Genomic DNA, 15,220 nt, shown 5'->3' with positions numbered 1-15,220 from the left:
TCTTGGAATCTGTGAAACAGACAGTCACGTGTCAGACCAATGGGCAACACATTCCAGAGCTTAACTATTCTCTGAGTGAAAAAAAATATTTATTCTATTTGAGTGTCCCCTAGTCTTTGTAAATCTTGATGCAGTAAAAAAATTGATCCACTTGTACCCATTCTACAACACTCAGGATTTTGTAGACTTAAATCATATTTCCCCTCAGCTTTCTCTTTTTCAAGCTGAAGAGCCCTAACCTCTTTAGTCTTTCCTCATATGAGAGGAGTTCCATCTCCTTTAATCATATTGGTCGACCTTTTCTAGTGCCGCTATATGTTTTTTGAGATAAGGAGACCAGAACTGAATGCAATACTCAAGGTGAGTTTGCACTATTGAGCAATACAGAGGCATTAAAACATTCTTAGTCTTGTTTACCATCCCTTTTCTAATAATTCCTAGCATCTTGTTTGCTTTTCTTGGCTGCTGCTGCCACACATTTGGTGGAAGGTTTCAGCACATTGTCAACGATGACACCCAAATCTTTTTCTTGAGCGCTAACCCCCAAGGTGGACCCTAGCATCCGGTAACCATGATTTGGATTATTGTTCCCAATGTGCATTACTTTGCATTTGTCCACATTAAATTTAATCTGCCATTTGGACACCCAGTCTTCCTGCATTTTTCACAGTCCACATTCATTTTAACAACTTTATACAATTAAATATCATCTTCAGATTTAATCACCTCACTCATAGTTCCAATTTCCAGATCATTTATAAATAAGTTAAATAGCACCGGTCCCAGTACAGATCCCTGTGGCACACCACTGTTTACCCTCCTTCATTGAGAAAAATGTCCATTTAACCAATACTTAATCCACAATTGAACATTGCCTCCTGTCCCATGACTCTTTAATTTTCTCAGGAGCCTCTCATGAGGAACTTTGTCAAAAGCTTTCTGGAAATGTAGATATAATACATCATCCGTTTCACCTTTATCCCCATATTTATTCATACCTTCGAAGAAATCAAGCAAGTGGTGAGGTAAGACCTCCCTTGGCCTCACCACAGTCAATTCATATGTTTTAAATCTCAAAAATCTTATGTTCGCTGTAAAAAAAAAAAATAAATCATATACTTAGAAAAGCACAGCATATGATTTATATGAAAATCGTTGACTTTTTTACAGCGAACATAAGATTTTTGACATTTAAAATATATGAATTGACTGGGTGGTGAGGCGATATTCTTGGGGTTCACCCCTTGTTTTTGCCTTCAAGTCTCTGATTCATATTACCCTTTGAAATATTTGCTATAAGGTATATGAAATTCATTTATTATTCAGCTTATGAAGATTTAATAGAGGAGTGACCCTTCTTGACATTTAAGTGTTTTGTTCTACCCTCAACTATACATTTTACCAGTGAATTGGTTGCCTCATTTATATATTGACTGGTTGACTAATAAGAACATAACAATTGATTTGACTGCCAATGTTTTTAGTTGGGGTCAGGTGACGATAAGATGTGTGAAGTTTAATTCAATAACAGTTCCAGCATGGATTTTAATGCACTTGGGTGAATGTCATTTTAGATTGTGTTAGGAATTTCTTTCTTTGCAGTTTGGACATGGGTCAGGTAACTGAAGAGGACTATGCCTTTTGCTTGCTTTTACTCTGATTTGCTGCTGCTGCTGCTGCTGCTGCTGCTGCTGCCCACTGTTGGTTGACAGATTTTCCATTGCTGAAATCTTGTTTGTTCTACCTACAGGTGAAAATAATGACAGAGAAGGAGCTTTTAGCTATTGCCTGTGAACAGTTCTTGGGGAAAAACGTTCAGGAAATAAGAAATGTCGTGCTTCAGACCCTGGAAGGGCATCTGCGATCCATCTTGGGTAAAAAGAGCACAGACTATAAAAGCATTTAAGCCACTTCTTTTAACCTTTTCATTCAAAGTTCTTCAATTTTTACCTTTCAATGGCATCACACCAAGCAATGTTAAATCACAGGCTTTACACTGCCATTGTACTTAATAACCTGCCTATTGTATCTCCTGCTGTTTCATTGTTCAAACTTTTTTACTCTATTTTCTCCATCCCTACACATACAGCTTTGACTGTGCACCTCTATTTTGATCTGCAGTCTTCTCTGTGGGTGCTGACTACCCCCAGTATTGAACAAGCTCCTTCATAGTATCCAGGGAAGAGTGTAATTTACCTTATGTTTAACCTCAGTCAGGCCCGGATGCTCTAAAGCAGTGGTTCTTAACCTTGTTGGAGGTACTGAACCCCACCAGTTTCATATGCGTGTTCACCGAACCCTTCTTTATTCCCTTAGTTTTGCCGGAGCTAGACTAGAATTACTCAACTTGGCATTGCAAATCATGCAATTAGGACGCTGACTCCCATCACGTTCCGTTATACATGTGAATCCATATTGTACCACTTTCGTATTTTGCTCGACGTAGTTAGTAAGGGATTAAAATATTAAGATAGGTATCACACGACGTACCATCACAAAAGTTACAATTCGACTACTGTGCGCATCAAATCCCCTGCAGCACAGATAGGCCAAGCGATGTTGCGTGATCACCTGCAGCCAATTATGGACAAGCGGGGTGTATCATCACGAATCATAAGCGCTTCGGTCACGTTCAATCATCTATCAGTTAAATCACAAATTTTGATCAGGAATTGATTGATGTATATAAGGCGTTAGTTACAGATTGATAGATCAAAAAACCGAGTACACGATCAGTCTTGATCAAAAACACTGAATAACTGATAGATGATTGAACGTGACCAAAGCGCTATATGAGTCGGAGGTTTTGACCTCCGCCGAACCCGCGAGACTGACTCACCAAACCCCGGTTAAGAACCACTGCTCTAAAGTCATCATTAAAATCCTGTGAGCCATTGTAGTCACAGTAAATTTTCTGATTTCTAAATGACAAGCTTTGCTCAGAGAACTTCACGTGCAAATGAGGTTCAGGGAAATTCACACAAAATCCTTCAGACCAGTCACTTGAGAAAGTAACATAGTAGATGACGGCAGATAAAGACCTGAATGGTCCATCCAGTCTGCCCAACGTGATTCAATTTAAATTTTTTCTTCTTAGCTATTTCTGGGCAAGAATCCAAAGCTCTACCCGGTACTATACTTGGGTTCCTACTGCCGAAATCTCCGTTAAAACCTACTCCATCCCATCTAAACCCTCCCGGCCATTGAAGCCCTCCCCAGGCACATTGTGCAGAATAGTTCACAGAAAAGAGGCATAAATGTGCACATGCTTTAGCATCAATCATAGTTATGCCCTATTGTAGCGCATTATAAGCACAAGTCATAAGTGTGTGTCACATGCGTCATTAACTGTAAGGGGCAGAGAATGCCCAACAAATCATGCAAATATGAAAAAACAAAATATACAGTAAAACCTTGGATTGCAAGTAACTTGGTTTGCAAATGTTTTGCAAGACAAGCAAAACATTTTATTAAATTTTAACTTGATATACAAGCAATGTCTTGCAATACAAGTACATACAAGTATACATGCATCACATCATCACAACTGAGCCGATGGTTCTTCTTTCTCTGAAGCTGCAGGAGTGTAGTGACTGTTCTAAACGAGCAAAGTCTTGCAATACGAGTACATATAGTATTTTGTATTAAAGTTTTTGGATTGTGGAACGAATCGTCTGAGTTTCCATTATTTCCTATGGGGAAATTTGCTTTGCTATATGAGTTCTTTGGATTGCAAGCATGTTTCTGGAACAAATTATGCTCGCAAACCAAGGTTTGACTGTATATGCTTTTTTTCTACATTCTTTGGCAGGGCATATGCAGTCGGCAGCCCCAAACCTGCCGGTATAGGCTTTTAACGGACGTGCATGAGACATGCTCTTAACACACATGTATATTGTGTTCAACGCTACTGGCTCCTCCAGACCTACCAGTAATTTTGGCACTTCATTTCATGCATCACCTGTCAATGTCTGGGCAACGAGGATGATAAAGGGTATGGAGAACCTTTCATATGCCGAACGGTTGGACAGGCTGGGGCTCTTTACCCTGGAGAAGCGGAGACTGAGAGGAGACATGATAGAAACTTATAAAATCATGAAAGGCATAGAGAAGGTGGAGAGGGACAGATTCTTTAGACTAGCAGGGACAACTAAAACAAGAGGTCATTCAGAAAAACTGAGAGGAGACAGATTCATAACGAATGCAAGGAGGTTCTTCTTCACTCAGAGGGTGGTGGACACCTGGAACGCGCTTCCCGGAGAGGTGATAGGACAGAGTACAATTCTGGGGTTCAAAAAGGGACTGGATGATTTCCTGGAAGCAAAGGGAATAACAGGGTACAGATAGAGGTTTACCTTACAGGACATTGAGCAATAGGGTATGGATATTTTAGGTTAGGTAGGGAACACTTTCAGGTCATGGACCTGGGGGGCCGCCGCGGGAGCGGACTGCCGGGCACGATGGACCCCTGGTCTGACCCGGCAGAGGCAACGCTTATGTTCTTATGTTAATATTAATGAGCTTGTTGTAATATAACTCTCAGAGGCTGCAATGACGTAAGAAAAAGACCACACAGCCATTTCGCGCATCGGAAGCTAAAATTCTTGTACACTAAACTGGTTGGAACTGGTTTAATTTTGAACATTAAATGCACATTAAGATTAGAGCATCGGGCCCTCACTGTGAAAAGTTGGCATCTGTGCTGCAGCTGCCTACTTTGTCAGCATTGGAGTCTCATCTGTTGATTCTTTTTTTTTTTAATCTTTTTATTAGAGAACAGAGCAACAAGGAGACAAGTCACGGGCTCCAAGCCCCAAAACCAAATACATACTAAAATCAGGACGATCAGTAGAAGTCAGAGCCAGTAATCTCTCTCCAGCACTGCACATTTTTCATTAGTACCCTGCCCCCCAACCACTACCTCCCCCCTTCCCATCCCCCTCTGGAATCTCCCTCTACACCACTAGAACAAGGACCAGCAATCCAAATAAGCCTGCTGCCATCACATGCTGGTGCCCATCACAGACGCTACCAGGAGGCCATTTGGGCCATAAGATTCTGTCAGTGTTGGGCTGTGGGCTGGGTAGGGCTAATCCAGTGCTGCTGAATAGTCGTCTTTGCCAGACCAAAAGCAACAAGCGCCTGTGACTTTTCCACACCCATATCCAACATTGGGCTCTCCACCCCCAGTAATACTGTGCTATAGGACCACTCAGGGGACTGACCGATAACACCCTCCACTGTACTAAACACCTGCTGCCATAGAGGACCTACAACTACAATTGGTATGATTGACGCTAAAGCATGTGCACATTTATGCCTCTTTTCTGTGAGAAAATGATGACCAATAGTTCCTCACTGTGCCCTGCAGCATGGACTAGTGTCATCCTCCCAAAGCTTCATTTGTCTCCCTCTACAACCCCACCTAAAATACTGGGGGTGACGATAGACAGAGGCTGTGCCATACAACTACATATCAACAAAACAGTCCAGAAAGCCTTTGCAGCCATGCATAACCCAAGACAAATCTGAAAATTCTTTGATAGAACACAATTCAGACTCCTGGTTCAGGCACTAATACTAGGCCTACTAGACTATTGCAACATCATATACCTACCCTGCCCCGCCACCATGCTAAAACGACTACAAACAGTGCAAAACACAGCCCTCAGACTGATCTACTCACTGAAGAAGTTCAACCACATCACTGCCACATACCAAGACACACACTGGCTACCAAAACAACCAAGAATACTTTTTAAATTCTACTGCATGCTCTTCAAAACCATACATGGCAATTGACCATCCTACCTGAACACTCGCTTAACTCGGAACAACTCTTCCAGACCAAGAAGAACTTTGAACACCCTTCACCCACCCCCCAATCAAAGGCATTCAGCGTAAAAAAATAAATGACAGACTACTTGCCACACAAGCAGTGAAACTAGACAGCCACATCTCCAATTTACTAAGTTCAGCACAAAACTACAGAACCTTCGTGAGGGAAATAAAAACCAGGTTGTTCAAGAAATATGTCAAGACAAATACCTGATACAACCAATATCCTCACTCCATCACCAGAGTCCAAATGTTCCAATCAATAGCTTCCCTGTAATCTTCTGGAAATGACCGGAATCTCTTCCTTTTATAATCGACCTTTTGGTGCTCGGCATGGTTGGTAATTCTGTCTGCTTGGCTGCGGACCCTCCACAGTTCTAAGAAAAGCAAAATTCAGTCCTCTCAGGGTGGCTCTTAGCCCCAGGAGCCGGATGTTGTTCAGACTTTATGAAATTTTTGTGGACTGAGTTTCAGAACCTGTGTTCTCCCCCTTTGCAGTCCCACTCCGCTTCCGCGGCATCTCTTGGTGGCGTTGCTCCTTTGGACCCATCGTTGACTCAGCCTGCTGCTGTTTTTGCGCTCCCTGACACTAATCTGGAGGATCCTGATGCAGATGCTTCGCTTGCTGACCCCTTATTTGTAAGTGCAGTGCTTTCTGGGGTGGGAGATCAGGGACTGTGTGCTGGATCTATGGATCTTTCTGGGGTTTTAGATCTGGGGATGAGTCCTTGGTCCTGCACTCTGTGGCTTTGCCGGACCTTATTTCTGAATCTTTGCAGGAGTTGCATTTGGTCACTTAGTCAGCTACGTCTACTTTTTCCTCCTAGCTTTGTGGTATACGCTCACAGTCTTCTATCTTTCCACTGCACACTGATATGAACTTTCTGGTCTCGGAACAGTTTGGCTCTTCAGAGGGTGCTCTTAACATTGCTAGAGCTTTGTCAAGTTTGTATCCTCTGGCACAGGAGTGTCAACAGCTTTTGGGTCAGCCAGGGTTGATTCCTTGTTGTGTAGGTGTCTAAACATACCTCTCTCCCCATTGAAGGTGGTATGGTGCTAAGGCTATGCAGGACTGCCTTGTGGCTGTGGTCCTCCGGAAACTCTGCACATCTGCTTTAGGCATCGAGCTGCTTTGGCGACGTCCTGTGTCGCACATGCCTGTCTCTCGATTGTGCACACTGGTGATTGAGGCTGTGGATCCTCCTCCCCAACTTCTTTTGGTTGGGACAGATATTTTGCGAGTTTTGGCAAAAGTGTCAGCGTATTCCATCTCTGCTCACAGGATGCTCTGGATCAGAGAATGGGCTAGAGATTCCACTTTCAAGGCTACTTTGGCTAGACTGCCCTTTAAGGAGCAGTTATTGTTTGGCAAAGGCCTGGATGACCTCATGGATTTTGTGATGGACTGTCACCCTCAGACTCTGCCGGATAGCAGACCCAGGCCCTCTACAGGTTCTGGTCACTAATTTTCATGGCTGGCAATCCCGACAGCAAGTGCCACATCTCAAAGATTCTCACAGGGCTCCTGACGACAGTATGCTGGCTACAGGTGTCCCCAGTCTTCCACCTCCCATTCTGTGCCCTCTGCCAAAAAGGCATAATTATGCTAGGCCGAAGAATGCCCCTCTATAGATAGGGGGTAGGCTCTCAGCATTTCTTCCTGCCTGGGTTCGTATTACATCCAATCAGTGGGTCTTGGACATATTCAGTTCGGCTACAAACTGGAATTTGCCCGGCCTCTCATGGATTGGTTTATGGACCCTCCTACAAGTCGCCAGGTCAAAATGATCAAGGTACAAGCCACCGTTCAGTAGTGCTGCCCGATTCGCATCAATTCTCCGATTCACTTTGGGTGAATCGATTCGAATCGGTTTGTTTTTTAAGAAAATCGGACTTACTGATTCGTCGGCCCCCTTGTTAGAGACCCGTTCAGGCTTTCCGTCTGCCTCCGGATTCCTTGCTTCTGGTGTAACTTCCGGTTTTGCAAAACCCGAACAGGTTTCTGGTGCAGATCGGCAGCAGCAAGACTCTTTCCCTCCTGGCTGCAAGTATTTCTCTTCTCCACCCTGGCCAGGGAAAAGTGGCGGTAGCGAATGCAATTCACTACCCTGCCGCTACTCTGGCTGTCTTCTCTCTATTCAGCCGCCCAAGCGGAAACAGGAAGTTTTCACTGAGGGCGGGCTGCAGTGGAGAGAAGACGCAAAGAGTAGAGGCAGGAGTGGATCACTACCGCCACTAGCAGCACATTGTACAATAACGTCAAAATAAAGGTAGTTAAAGCTTTCCGAACTTTGCAAGAAGCTATCAAATGCAACTATGAGCACTGGCAGATTTGGGGAAACTACATTCTTACCAGTACTGATATAGGATAGTTTTCAGAAGCTATTAAAGCTTATCACCGATTTATGGATTTACAAGACAAATAGAAAGATATTCAGGTGCTGAACATTCATATTTTTCAGGCCCAAATGCAAATTTTTGTGATTTAATGTTCTGGAACAGTATTATCAATTCTTGGCTCTGCCTTTTGGGCTTGTGACAACACCCCAGACCTTAACCAAAGTGATGGTAGTTGTTGTGGCTTACCTGTGGAAAATAGGTCTCCAGGTTCACCCTTACTTAGATGATTAGTTGATTGGATCTCCCTCATTGTCCGAGGGACGGCGCATAGTGGAGCAGGTACTCCAGGTGCTTGAGAACCTGGGATGGATTGTCAGCTTCTGAAAGAGCAATCTAATGCCCATGCAGTCGCTGGGAGTTCTCTTCAATATAGTGCGGCCTTATCTATCTAGAAGCCTGCAGGCAGAAACTGTGTGCCCAAATTTCTTCCCTTCTAGAACAGCTGGCTCCTTTGGCATGGGGCTATCTTCAAGTTCTACTACACATTGTGTCCTAGATCATAGTGATGATAGATTCCAGCCTTCGGGGCTGGGAGCCCACTGCAATCGTCCTGTTCAGGGGTGTTGGATACCCTCTCAGCAGAAATGGTCAATCAATTGGTTGGAATTCAGAGCCATTCGGCTAGCACTGATGCGATTGCAGAAAACTGGAGGGCAAAGCTGTCAAGGTCTTCTCCAACAATGTGACAGTAGTAGTCTACGTCAATCACCAGGGAGGAACCAAAAGCATTCCTCTGGCTCAGGAAGCCCGCCTTCTTTTTCTTTGGGTGGAACATCACCACCTAGCGCTGATGGCAGCGCCTGTAGTGGAAGTTGACTGTTCAGACAGGTTTCCTCAGCCGATAGAGACTGGATCTGTGCGAATGGACTCTGTTCACAGCGGTGTTCAGAGCCATAGTGCAGCGATGGGGTTGGTCACACTTCGACCTCATGGTCACATCGAGTAAAAAGAAAATGGATTGTTTCTTCAGTCAAAGATCTGAGCCCGAATGCTATGGTTCGATGCTCTGGTGCAGCAGTGGCCTCAGGAGATTCTCCTGTATGTCTTTCCTTCTTGGTCTATGATAGGCCAGGTCATTTGGTGAATTGTGGTCCATTCGAGCCGTTACATTCTGGTGGCTCCAGATTGAGCTCACAGACCATGGTATGCAGATCTGATGCATCTGTGCAGGGGTTGCAGCCTTCAGCTGAGTTCACATCCAGACCTCCTCACGCAGGATCCAGTCTCCATGGAGGGTTTGGGTCACTTTGCTGTTACGGCATGGCTCTTCAGCGTGCAGCCTTAGAACACAAGGGTTATTCTGCTCTGGTTATTGATACTCTTCTCAAGTCTAAGTCATCAATGGATTCTGCTTATGCTAAGACATGGAAGGCATACCAACAGGAGCAGGTGAATCCTTTTTCAGCTCTGATCTCTCTGATTCTCGCTTTTCTTCAGGCTGGCCTAGATAAAGGCCTACCTGTGGCAACTCTTTGGGATCAGGTGGCCGGGCTCTCTTTAGATCCCGGGAGCGTCGGTCCTAGTTGGCGTCTCATCCTGATATCGCTAGATTTCTAAAAGGGGCTCTTCGTGCTAGAGCACCAGTTAAGCACCCTTTCCCTTCAGGGGACCTTTAACCTGGTGCTGTCTAGCCTTACCAAGGCCTGGCTACTGTCTCAATCTGTTTATGCTTCGCCCTTGGGGGCTGGGAGGAATATTGTATATAGCTTTCCATTTTATATGGAATAGTTCTGCGCTCCTTTGAAGCCTTTGTTGGTGGTTGACATTGCTGTCAGATTTCCTTCTTGAGCATAACAGTTTGTTACTAAGCCCGTTGATACAGGGGCCTCTACTTCATGTGTATTGGGTGGCTCTCAATACTTGGGTACTAACTGTAGGTGGAGCTAAGGACCCCAGTGAAGTACATCAGAGGCAATGTTATAAATCCGGAATGGTTTCCTTCTACAGATGCACGTGGCTATAAGGATATTACCCATCTGTCTAGAACAGGGATCTCAAAGTCCCTCCTTGAGGGCCGCAATCCAATCGGGTTTTCAGGATTTCCCCAATGAATATGCATTGAAAGCAGTGCATGCACATAGATCTCATGCATATTCATTGGGGAAATCCTGAAAACCCGACTGGATTGCGGCCCTCAAGGAGGGACTTTGAGACCCCTGGTCTAGAATGTCTCGCCTATCTACTGGAAAAGTGCTTTATCCCAGGACAAGCAGGCAGCATATTCTTAACGTATGGGTGACGTCACCGACGGAGCCCCGGTACGGACCTTTTTAACTAGAAAGTTCTAGTTGGCCGCACCGCGCATGCGCGAGTGCCTTCCCGCCCGACGGAGGAGTGCGTGGTCCCCAGTTTCTTCGTTTCCGCGGAGCGAAGAAGACGCATGTGCTTTCAACGGCGGTTGAAAACTCTCTTTTTGCCTTCCCGCTCGCGCTTTTTTTGATCCTTGTTCTAATTTTTTTCCTTTCGAATTCATCGGTGAGTGCCTCGTCATCGGCCTCCTCATCGCCGGAGCGTCGAGCAGCACCTGTGGTACCGAAGAAAACTAAAACGGTACCGGTGCCCCCATTGGAGGACCGCATCTCGGCCATCCTCCATGACAAATTACAGGAGCAGCTACAGCAGCAACTCCAACACCTCCTTCCGACCCTGCTGGCACCGCTCCTTCCAGTGCCAGACCGGCCCGAGCCTCGCACCATCCCACCGGTGTCCACCCCCTCGGTACCGATGAACACCTCCATGCCGGTCTTATCTGCCCAGCCTGAGCTTCAGACTTGCACTGCGGAGAACCCCTCCCGGGCCTGGGATCGACTCCGGTCTTCCCGGGACCGTGATCGGCAACATTCCTCCCGGGACTGGGATCGACACCGGTCTTCATCTCCTGGTACCGTATCCATGCGCTCTGGCAAGTCCCTTTCTAAAACCCGCCATACTGAGCCTGCCATCAGGGACCCGGACTTATGGGAGCAATCCCAACTCGGTACCGAGGAGGATGCCTCTTCTACAGATGAGGAACCCTCCATGGCTGATACCACTTCCAAGCCTGAGCAATCCTCCTTTACGAAATTCCTTCGGGAGATGTCAGCAGCTCTGTCAATCCCACTAGAGTCTGACTCTAAAAAGTCCCAGGCTTTTTTAGATGCCTTGGACTTCGACCAACCTCCCAAGGAATTTCTTAAACTGCCCGTACATTTGGAAAATCCCCTTACTGTTCCGGGTGCCCCCAGAAAACTGGACAGTTTATACCGAGTCATCCCTATTCCGGGATTTGATAAACCTCAATTGCCTCATGAGAGCCTCCTCGTAGAGTCCACGTTAAAAAAATCCCAGGGCTCCAGTGTTTATGCCTCCACCCCTCCTGGCAGAGAGGGTAAGACAATGGACAAATTTGGAAAGCGCCTGTATCAAAATGCCATGCTGGCTAACAGGGCAAACAACTATACCTTCCACTTCTCCTTTTATATGAAGCACCTGGTCCAGCAACTTTCCGCCCTGCAAAAATACGTTCCTGAGCGTAAGGTCCCGCTTTTCCAACAACAGATTTCCAGCCTCCTTCAGCTCAGAAAATTCATGGTGCGCTCGATTTATGATTCCTTCGAACTCTCTTCCCGAGCCTCCGCACTGGCTGTGGCCATGCGACGCCTGGCCTGGCTGAGGGTGTCTGACCTTGATATAAACCACCAAGACCGCCTCGCCAACGCGCCCTGCCTTGGTGATGAACTTTTTGGAGAGTCTCTAGATTCCACAACACAAAAACTTTCGGCTCATGATACCAGATGGGACACGCTGATTAAGCCTAAAAAGAAGACTCCACCTGCACGACCTTACAGGCCTCAGGCCTCTTATCAACGCAGGTTCTCTGCCAGACCGCTTAATCCTCCTCAGCAGCAATCTCGCCGTCCTCGCCAGCAACAGCACGCTCAGGCACGCCCTCAATCTCACCAGACGACCAAGCCTCTGCCTCAATCTAAACCTCCTCAGCCCTTTTGACTCCTTTCTCCAGGGCATAGCCAGTCTCCAACCCTCGGCGCCTCTTCCTCAACCAATCGGAGGCCGCCTCACCATTTTTCTCCATCGCTGGGAGGTCATCACATCAGACCAGTGGGTACTCAACATCATTCGCCACGGATACTCACTTCATTTCCAGACTCTTCCATCCTCCTACAGGAGGTACAATCCCTCCTCCTTCTCAATGCCATCGAAGAAGTTCCCCCAGACCAACGGGGTCAGAGATTCTACTCCCGCTACTTCCTGGTACCCAAGAAAACAGGAGACCTTCGTCCCATCCTCGATCTCAGTGTTTGGTCAGGGAAAAGTTCAGAATGCTCTCCCTTGCCACACTTTACCCTCTTCTCTCTCAACACGACTGGCTATGTTCCCTAGACCTCAAGGAGGCCTACACACACATTCCAATCCATCAGACTTCACGTCGCTACCTCCGATTCCAGATACAGCATCACCACTATCAGTACAAAGTGCTGCCCTTTGGTCTCGCATCATCGCCCAGGGTGTTCACCAAGTGCCTTATTGTGGTAGCGGCCTTTCTCAGGTCTCACAACCTACAGGTGTTCCCCTACTTGGACGATTGGCTGGTGAAAGCAACTACATCTCCACTTGTGCTGCAAGCCACTCATCAAACCATCTCTTTCCTCCATCTCTTGGGGTTCGAGATCAATTACCCCAAGTCGCATTTGCTTCCCACGCAGCGCCTTCAGTTCATCGGAGCAGTTCTCGACACCAATCTAATGAGGGCGTTCTTTCCCTCCGACCGCCACCGGACCCTGCTCCACCTCTGTCGGCAGGTGCTCCTTCATCAATTTATTCCTGCTCGACAGATGATGGTCCTCCTAGGCCACATGGCATCGACGGTCCACGTTCTTCCCCTGGCACGACTCCACCTCAGAACTCCCCAGTGGACTCTAGCCAACCAATGGTCACAAACCACAGATCCTCCTTCACATCCCATCTCTGTGACATCGTCTCTTCAGCTCTCTCTTCAATGGTGGTTGAACTCCTCCAATCTTTCCAGGGGTCTCCTTTTTCATCCACCCCCTCACTCCATGATCATTACCACGGATGCTTCCCCTTATGCGTGGGGAGCTCACCTGGAAGATCTTCGCACCCAGGGACTCTGGACCCCTCAGGAGCGTCGACATCACATCAATTTTCTGGAACTCCGAGCCATGTTCAATGCGCTCAAGGCCTTCCAGCACCTTCTCTACCCTCAGGTTCTTCTCCTGTGCACAGACAATCAAGTCGCCATGTACTACATAAACAAGCAAGGCGGCACCGGATCTCGCCTCCTTTGTCAGGAGGCTCTCCGCATCTGGACCTGGGCCACGGCCCGCAATCTCTACGGCCCGCAATCTCTTCCTCAAGGCTGTCTATATCCAGGGCGAACAGAACTCCCTGGCCGACAATCTCAGCCGCATTCTTCAACCTCACGAGTGGACTTTGGACCCGTCAACACTCCACTCCATCTTTGCTCGCTGGGGCACTCCGCAGGTGGACCTCTTTGCAGCGCCTCACAACCATCAGCTGCCCCAGTTCTGTTCCAGACTCTTCTCTCCTCATCGTCTGACCCCAGATGCATTCCTGCTCGACTGGACGGATCGGTTCCTCTATGCCTTTCCTCCACTACCTCTGATGTTGCGGACGTTAGCCAAACTCCGCAGGGACAGGGCCACCATGATTCTCATCGCTCCTCGGTGGCCTCGTCAACACTGGTTCTCCCTCCTGCTTCAGCTCAGCTCCAGGGAGCCCATTCCTCTTCCTGTGTTTCCTACTCTACTTACGCAACAATGTCAGTCTCTACTGCATCCCAATCTGTCTTCGCTCCACCTGACAGCTTGGTTTCTCTCGGGCTGACCTCTCCAGAGAATCTGTCTCAGCCTGTCCGTCGCATTCTGGATGCCTCCAGGAAACCGGCTACCCTCCAATGTTACCATCAGAAGTGGACCAGGTTCTCCTCTTGGTGTCTACTACATCATCACGATCCCACCTCATTAGCGGTGGAACCTGTACTGGACTATTTGCTCTCTCTGTCAGACGCTGGCCTCAAGTCTACCTCAATCAGAGTCCACCTCAGTGCCATCACTGCGTTTCATGAGCCTATCCTCGGAAAACCTCTCACGGCTCATCCACTGGTTTCCCGGTTCATGAGAGGCCTCTTCAATGTCAAACCACCTCTGCAGCCTCCTCCGGTGGTCTGGGACCTGAATGTGGTTTTATCAGCCCTCATGAAACCTCCATTTGAGCCCCTTGCAACAACTTCACTCAAATTCCTTACATGGAAGGTGCTTTTCCTCATTGCCATCACCTCTGCCAGGAGGGTTAGTGAGCTGCATGCACTGGTTGCAGACCCACCTTTCACTGTTTTTCACCATGACAAGGTGGTTCTGCGTACCCACCCTAAATTCATTCCCAAGGTGGTCTCGGCTTTTCACCTCAACCAGTCCATTGTGTTGCCTGTCTTTTTCCCTAAACCCCATTCTCATCCTGGGGAACAGGCGTTGCACACGCTGGACTGTAAGCGTGCCCTGGCTTACTACCTTGACCGTACCAGGGCTCACCGCTCGTCTCCTCAGCTCTTTCTGACCTTTGATCCTAACCATCTTGGTCGTCCCGTCTCTAAACGGACGCTTTCCAATTGGCTTGCTGCCTGCATTGCGTTCTGTTATGCTCGGGCCGGTCTCTCACTGGAAGGTGCTGTCACGGCCCACAGGGTCAGAGCTATGGCTGCTTCTGTGGCTTTCCTCCGTTCCACACCCATCGAGGAAATCTGCAGGGCTGCCACTTGGTCCTCAGTTCACACGTTCACTACTCACTACTGTCTGGATGCCTTCTCCAGACGGGATGGACACTTCGGCCAATCTGTATTGCAAAATTTATTTTCCTAATGGCCAACCATCCCTCCTCCCTCTCTGTTAGCTTGGAGGTCACCCATACGTTAAGAATATGCTGCCTGCTTGTCCTGGGATAAAGC

General features: G+C 47.3%; 1 protein-coding gene across 3 annotated transcripts in view; it reads left to right on the top strand.

The window, feature by feature from the left end:
* Positions 1–15,220, top strand: part of FLOT2 (flotillin 2) — a 117,089-nt gene that overhangs the window by 65,345 nt on the left and 36,524 nt on the right. For all 3 annotated transcript variants that reach the window (XM_033921659.1, XM_033921658.1, XM_033921660.1), the window contains one exon: positions 1,751–1,874. In XM_033921659.1, coding sequence (XP_033777550.1) covers positions 1,751–1,874 — 124 coding nt within the window. The remainder of the gene's footprint in view (positions 1–1,750; positions 1,875–15,220) is intronic.

Source organism: Geotrypetes seraphini, chromosome 15 (assembly GCF_902459505.1).
Source record: "Geotrypetes seraphini chromosome 15, aGeoSer1.1, whole genome shotgun sequence".
NCBI lineage: Eukaryota > Metazoa > Chordata > Amphibia > Gymnophiona > Dermophiidae > Geotrypetes > Geotrypetes seraphini.
This window is presented reverse-complemented; position numbering and strand designations above follow the sequence as displayed.